General features: G+C 58.8%; 1 protein-coding gene across 1 annotated transcript; it reads left to right on the top strand.

Moving 5' to 3' along the window:
• Positions 1-1598: 1598 nt before the first annotated feature.
• On the top strand, positions 1599-5927 carry LOC123016760 (pulmonary surfactant-associated protein C-like). Its single transcript, XM_044417359.1, has 5 exons — positions 1599-1646; positions 2162-2296; positions 2540-2680; positions 4016-4126; positions 5794-5927. Exons 1-5 carry the CDS (start codon positions 1599-1601, stop codon positions 5920-5922), a joined length of 564 nt encoding a protein of 187 aa, XP_044273294.1. The 3' UTR covers positions 5923-5927.
• The last annotated feature ends 1752 nt before the right edge of the window (positions 5928-7679 follow it).

Genomic DNA, 7679 nt, shown 5'->3' with positions numbered 1-7679 from the left:
CTCGCCTCGCCTCGCCTCGCCTCGCCGGGCTGCGCGCCGGCGGAGAGCCCTCCTGCAGAAGCTGCCGCCTCCGCCCGGCGCGAGGGGCGAGCAACCGCGCGCGCAGGCGAGCAAGCAAGCACGCGCGCCCCGGGCGGGCGGCCGGGCGCGCGCCCGATGCGCGGCGGGCGAGAGCCCCGCCGGGAGCGCAGCTTTGCCCTGGGAGAGGGGAAGCGAGGGGCCGGCGGCGCATGGAGCGCGGAGCAGCTGCCGGCCGGCGCGACCCTCCGCTTCTTCCTCCCGGGGGACCTACCAAGGGGCAGGTGGCGAGTCACCCGAGGCCGGGACTTGGGAACCCCCGCACTTTGCCGGCCGCGGGAATGCGCGCCGCGGGATGCTACGCAACAGCACAAAGAGGGGCGAGGCTGAAGGCGCCGGCGGGGGCCCATATGCCATAGTCCAAGCATCGCACCCCCGTTGCTATGCACCCCAAAGGCAGAAATCCATGGGGAGAGGGGCCCCCCACCGCCACCTGCACAGCCCGCCCCCCCCCGCATTGCCTCATTTCTCCCCCTCCCCACACCCCATGGCCCTGGTGGCCTCCAGCTGCCACCCAACAATTCGTGGCACGCGAGTGGCGAGGATACAAACATCCCCGTTCCTGGCACAGCTGCATCCCAGACAACAAAGGACAAAGCGCGCGAGGAGATGGCCTGATGCTTGCGAGCTGAGCAGAGCAGAGCCGAGCGGTGCATAGGAGCACAGAGCTGGGCCGCGACACGCACAAGATCGATCCATGCTGGGGAAACTCCCGGGGCCTCCTCCTCAGCAGGGAGTCTCAGGGCTCACTAGCCCCCCGGCGGGCCTGCCTGGAGACAGCCCATCATCCACAGAGGAGGCCCCACCATCATCCATCTCCACGGCCTGCAGCCCTTTCCCCCAGCTTCTCACATGAGCCACGTGCTCTCCTGGTGTGGTGCCCTAACTCTGGGGCGCGGCCTTTTGCCCAAGCTCGCCAGCATGGGTGTGCTCACACTGCAAAGACGGGGCACCAATTCAGCCCCACTTGGGGCTCTGGAGCTGCAAGCAGGGGTTCGTCCAGAGCTCCCATCCTTGGGAAATGGTGTGCCACCATTTGGATGATCTTCCCAGGGCACTTAAATTTCTTACATGTACAACTGTTGAGGAAAGGGGCCACCAGGCCACCTCAGGCCGCCTGAGACCCCCCCCCCCCCCGACAAAGTGGCCCTGACTCAGTGCATTGGCTGCCCTCTGCAGGTTTCTCATTCCATCCTCCTGCTTTCAACATCTCAAGAAGGTCCTGAGGTACCTGCTCCAAAAGTTGCCAGGTGACTTCCAGAAGCAGGAAGGACTGCTTGCGTCAAAGAGGCCCTTCTGCTTCTGGACAAGGTTCCTCAGAGGTGTTTGATGGACCTGAGCCCAAGGGACCCTTATCTGGAAGGGTCTGCTCTGAAAGGTTCCCAAGTAAAGGCTTGGCAGGCAGCTGGCAGGTGCCTGCAAGAGGCCGGAGAGTGGAGCACACGTCACGAGCCGTCGCTATAAGTACAGGCGCCCTCCTGCCAGGAGGCAGCCCAGGAGGAGGGGAGGAGCTGGCAAGGATGGAGAAGAGGAGCAGCAAGGACGGCCCGATGCTCGAAGCACAACTGGTGCGTCTCACACCTTCTGGGACGAGGTGTGGGGGGAACCTGGGCAGGGCGGGAGGGGGGCACTGGGGAACCCTCTGAAGGAGAGAGAGGCAGTGCAGCTCTCCTCCGTGCCCTGCTTCTCGGGGGGTTTCAGGCTGCAGGCAGGGCGTCTCAGAACCACTCCAATGTCAGTGGGGCTGTGTAGTCAATCTGGGTGTCAGTCTGAGCTGTACAGGAGCCATTCATGTGCAGAGCTGGGGGCAGAGTTTCTCTGCATGGAGAGCTCCTTAAAGACCAGAGTGGGTGCTGCCCCTCTGACATTGCAGTCACTGGACTCCATTGCCACAAACAAAGCCCCGCACATGGAAAACTAGCCTGTCAGGGAGAGGACCTCTCCCTGACATGCCAGCTTTCCTACATGTAGAGTCTGGACTACAAGTTCCTGCAGTCTGGACTTGCCTCTTCAGGCTTCTTCCCATCCATTGTCCCTGGACTGCAATGCCCCCCTTCCCGATCTGCATCTTCTGGTTCCACAGGATTACACAGCATCTCCCCAGCTGCCTGGCCTCCCTTGCAAGAACCTCTTGGTGGTGGTGGTGGTGGTGGTCGTTGTCGTCGTGATTGCGCTGGTCTACGGGCTGATAGGGCAGCGGATCATACACAAGGAGGCGGTAAGGACAGCAGATTCCTGCGCCAGCATCCCCCAACCTGCACCCTCCCTAGGTGCCGAGCTACACCCCCCAGGACCCCCCACCAGCATAACTGGGAACTGTGATCCGAAGCAAAGCACCTTCAGCCCTCGGTGCTCCCAGGGAACATTCTGAGCGATCCACTAAACGAAAGGCGCTCCTTTTCGCACTGGCGCAGCGTGACGGTGCTCCCAGAGCTGCAGCCAAGCTCTCTTCTGTGTCCAGGTCCTGCACATGAGCATTCAAGGTCTGGCGGGGGAAGGCTCCCCCCAGCACCTTTCCATGAGCCGGAAGGAGATCCAGGTGGTGTTCCACATAAGCACGGAGGCCAATTCTTCTGCCACGGTGGTGTATGACTACAGTCACGTAAGAGACGCTTGGAAACAAAGCCTTCTCCTCTTGCTGAGCCCCCGTAGCATTCTCAGCTCTCTTCTAGATTAAGTTTCTAGTCCTCATTACTGCAGAAATACTGAATGGTTCCTCATTGGTTTACACGGAACTTCCAGGTCTGCAGGGGCACACATTTCTCCAGGGAATCAAGCCCAGGAACAAGGAGGAGCTGCCTTTGCAGCATCAGGCGGTCCCGTCTCTCCTTGGACCAATGTTAATGCCACTTCAGTGCCAGGCTTTGCAAAGTCGAGAGCAGCCAGCACCAACCCAGTGCCCTCACAGAGCCCATCATCCTCAACCTCAGTTGGCTGGGCCTGTGGGAACTACAGTCCACCACATCAGGAGGGTACCCAGCTGGGGGAGGCCAACCTTAATGTGCAGGCATAAAAACAGAGAAGCCCTTTTTTTTAAGGATTCAGACTAAATGAGCCACGCAGGACCGGCCTCACCATAAGCCAAAGGGAGGGCAGCAAATGGCTCGTAACTGTCCAGTTTGCGCATCACAACAGGCTGCTGTGGGGTGACCCACTTCAGAATGACATGACACGCGCAAGTCCTTTCACAACACGGCAAGCTGAGTGCGCGGGTGCACGCAAAACGGAACCCGGGCTGCCCCGCATGGTGCACCCCTCCCACGGCTGGAGTACGCCCGGCTTGCCTCTTCAGCTGAGCCAGGCAGCAGACCCTGCGGCCAGGGGCGCATGCGGCCAGGGGCGCTTGGTGGATCGTCCCCCTTATGTGTCACGTAAAGTAAGTCGGCCGCCTGTGGGCAGTGCGGGGGCCGCAGGCAGGGGAATCCGCTGGGCCAGCCCTGCGGCCAGGGGGCGGAGAGGCAGCCCGCCCACTGCACGGAGCGGGGACCCCTGGAACGGGTTCTTCGCTTATGCTAGGCCTACTTTGCTTAAGAACGAGGGACTGACCGCTTGCCGAGGCAACCCCAAAAGATGGCCGCAGCTCTGGGGGAAAGCTTTCTGCAGAGCCAGGTTGACTCCAGACCTTTGCGGCTTATTTGTCTGGAGAGCAACAAGAAATGGGCATGAGGAAAAACCCAGCAGAAAACCCCGTCAAAATCTCCCCCACCCCAGTCGTCTTTGCTCACCTGGGGTGTTCCCAGATAGAAGCTCCCGTCAAATGACACCCAACTTTTCCCCTTCCTGTGGGTTAAGGGGGAAAGTGCTCCTGCTTTCCCTGCTCGGGTGCAACTGGAAGGAGGTGGAGGGAGAGGTGTGGCTGATTGCGGGCAGGTGGGTGTTTGTGAGGACGTGGCGCCATCGCCCTCGCACCGAGACTGGGCGCTTCCTCTCCGCACAGCTCCTGCTTGGCTACAGACCTTGGCCAGGGCGGTCCTGCTACATCGCCAGGATGGACCAGGAGAGCATCCCGAGCCTGGACCAGGTGGCGGCACTATTCCAGCGCACTCTGGTGAGCCAGGAGAGGCCCTGGGCAGGGGACTGGGTGACGGGGCGAGCCACCTCTCTCCACGTCTGGAGCCAGGCCACAGGGCACATGGTAGAGCCATTTCTGGAATGTACCTCATTACAAGGTGGGTGGGTGGGGAATCCCAAGAGAAACCCCCCCCCCCCCAACAAAAAGTCCTCTCTGCAGGGAATGAGCAAGTTGGGGCAAATGAAACATTCATGAAAGCAAGCTGGATGGGGACCGCGGCAGTCAGGGAGAGAAAGATAAAAATTTTCCCCCACCTGTTCTTTTCTCTCGCCAAATTCCAGCCCAGATTAAAAAGACAGAAAGGGCCTGCATTGATTCCAAAGGAGAGGCTTTTCCCCCATTTCAACCAACCCTAGCGCCTTACTTTTCTGCAAAAAGAAATCCAAGGGTTTGAGGGATGCAATTAAAATAAAATAAAACCATAGTGAAAACAGGTGGCGGGGACCTGAAGCCCCACACACAGCAGGAGAATGGCAGCCAGGTGCTTTAATGGAGCTCTAGCTTGGCCTGTGCACAGAGAATCTGCACGGTGAGTAAATGGACCTTCTAGCTCATGTGCATTTTCAGTTAAAGTCCCTTTAGCTTCAGTGGGTCTGCACTACATGAGGCAGGCCTGGGGGCCCTCAGGACGTGAGAATGTGTGACCCCCGTCACTCCAGTTCAGCAGCAGTGCTGGCTGGGGCTGGCAGCTGAAGCGGAAAACATCCCAGGGAGACCAGCTTGCCTGCGCTGAGCTTAGTCTAGGACTGGGAAGAGGGACTCCGTTTCCAGAGTCCAAGGTGTGGCAGACACCTTAAGCCGAAGTATTACCCGATGTCCCATCTGAATTCCAAGCCAAGAACAGGTAAGCATGAACCAGGAGTCAAGAGCCAGAAAGACCATGCACGGAGAAGGTGCCTTTGGAGCAAAGCAGGAGTGGACGCAAGGGCCGGAGGCTGGGGCAGCAGCCGCGGATTTGCAGCCGGGCCCGGGAGTAAGAATAGGTCCCGAGCGCAGGCTCACAGCCAAGTAGTGATACGGATCACCAGGACCAGTCAGGATACCTTCGCCGCTGAAAGAGCTTCTGCGGGCAAGGCCTGGTTCTTCTATAGCTTCCACTGGGGGCTCCCAGGCAGTGCTCATAAGGGCCCTGCTGGCTGCAGGAGGCTGTGGGTCCAATCCTGCAACTAGCAAGGCTGTTTCTTTGGCCTTTGGGCAGAGATGGAGCCCTGAAGCCGCCTCGGATCCTGACAATGGCCTGGGACAAGCCACTCTTTTTTTCTTTTTTCTTTTTTTGGAGAAATGTTTGGCTCACTTAGTTTACCAGAAGAAACCAACATGATAATAAACAATAATGCAATGCTGCAGAAGAGCGAAAGCAGCCAGAGCTAAGAAAATACAGCAGTAAACACATGTCTGATTGGGGCTGGAGCGAGAGCAACTCAGCAAGTAATTGCCTTGCTGGGATGGAAAAGGCCGCCTTGTGCAAGGGTAGATTCCAGGGCAGGTGTGGGCGCTCCATGCCGGCCCACAGGAAAGCGGCCTGAGAGAGGGTCAGCCCCCTCCCCCAGAACAAGCTCAGGAGGAAGGAGGTGCCCCTGGGCCGGCTGGCAGGGCCCGGGGCCTCAGCGGCTGCCAACAAGCCTCTTGCTCTCCCCGCGCAGGCTCTCCCGCCACCCCGCAAGTGGAGCAAGGAGGAAGCGGACGGGCTCCCTGCGCCGCTGGCGGACCGGTCCCTCCTGGGCACCGCGACAGGCATCTTGTGCAGCAGCCTCCCCGTCTTCTGGGCATAGAGGAGAGAAGGCGGGCTCAGGCCCGAGCCCCACATGCAGCTGGGCGAGAACAGGCCGTCCTACAACGTTGACCCAGCCGGGGAGAGCCTCCGGAGGGCCCCAGGGCAGCCTAGCCCTTTGCACGCACGCACGCGCACGCACGCATGCACGCACGCACGCACAGAGTTCTGAAAGCACCACGCTGTCCTTTGTCAGTGCCCCGGCTCATGGCCGTAAGTGTGCCCCCTCGCATGGTGGGCGAGCTGTGCAGTGTGTCCCTGGCTGCACGGTGCTCTCGCCTGGGCACAGAGCCCTGCTTTGCCTCCAAAGGTCTCAAACGAGCCTCCTCAGAAGCTGCCCCTTATCTAGGGCCCCGCTCCGCCCCGGGCGCCTGCACCAAGGAAGACTTGGAAGGTGGCAGCCCCCGCCAAGTGTGGAATGGCCTCGTACCCACATGGCCAAATTTTCAGTACCAGGTTAAAACCGACTTCTCTTGGGCATCTGGCAGTCAATGATGAGGATTTAATCAGTCTTGGGGATTCTTTTGTTGATTGTTTAAAATTGTTTTTCAATATATCTGCATCTTTGTGTGCTGTAGCTTTATATGTTTGCATGTATTGGGATTTTATACTGTATTTTTGAGGTTTTAATCTTTGTAAAATGTAATGAACGAAATGAAATGTAATGTAATGTAATGAATGAAACGAAAGTGTCATGATCCAATCTGGTGTGAGGCAACTTTGGATGTTCGGCCCGCAAGTGGGGAGCTGATTCTTGACTGCTCTCTGTGCGTGGACAGAAGCAACATTTGATGAGGGCTCTGCGTGGCAGTCCCAGGAGACACTCTGGATCCACCAATTCTACTGAATCAATTTCTTAATGGGTTCCCCTTTAAATCCATTAGCAGATGCTATCTAGCAGCCGTACCTTTCAATCATGTACTTTGCCCTCACCTGCTCTCCCATGCTGCTGATGTGTGTGCTTATCTCCAATAAATAATGTGTGGAAAGCAAAACACGAGTTAGCAGGGAAGACACATCTCTGTCATGCCACGAAAGACCTGCTGCAGCACAACGCTGGGCCAGGGCCAGCAGTGCAGGGCCTGGTCTCCCTCTTACACGTGCAGAGTTCTGTGGATGCATCCAGCTGGTGCTCCTGGGTCCTGGCCCCTCCTGGCCCCTCTGTGACCAGCGCAAGCCCCACATGTGGGAGTGCCAGGCTGGGGAATCTTCTGCCTGGGTCCACGGTACCAGGCGCTTGGCTTATGCTGAGTGCGTATGTATTTAAAAGCTGGGAAGCACCTGGGCAGCTTCCCAGATAATGAGGCATCCCGGAACTGCAGAGAAGTATTCCTGGAACAGGCCCACCTATGGCTCGTGGCCCTCTCCTGCCGTGCACAGCTATGGAAAAATACCATGCATGTGCTTGAATTCCTCAGGTGCAAGTGTGATGCCCTGGCTGGCTGAGGCCACATGGGGACCTCGTGTGGAGCATGGGCTTCAGAGCACACGCCCCGGTGCCCTCAGCAACACACCAGAGCTCCGTACCAGGTCCAGCCAGGGGAGCTAGGACTGCTTGCACCAGCCTCCCCACTGCCCAGGCTGGCCGGGGAGCTTGGGAAGTGGAGTCCAGCCATTTCCCAGGTTCATTGCCCCTCGGTCCTGGGACAGGCCGTAGCTCAGTGGCCCAACAAATGCACAGATGGCAGAAGGCTGCAAGTTCCGTTCCTCTGGACGTGTTTGGATGAAGGGAGATCTCGGAGGGTGGCTGCCGGGCGA

This window comes from Varanus komodoensis, unplaced genomic scaffold (genome assembly GCF_004798865.1).
Source record: "Varanus komodoensis strain SLA01 unplaced genomic scaffold, ASM479886v1 scaffold88, whole genome shotgun sequence".
In the NCBI taxonomy this organism is placed as follows: domain Eukaryota; kingdom Metazoa; phylum Chordata; class Lepidosauria; order Squamata; family Varanidae; genus Varanus; species Varanus komodoensis.
This window is presented reverse-complemented; position numbering and strand designations above follow the sequence as displayed.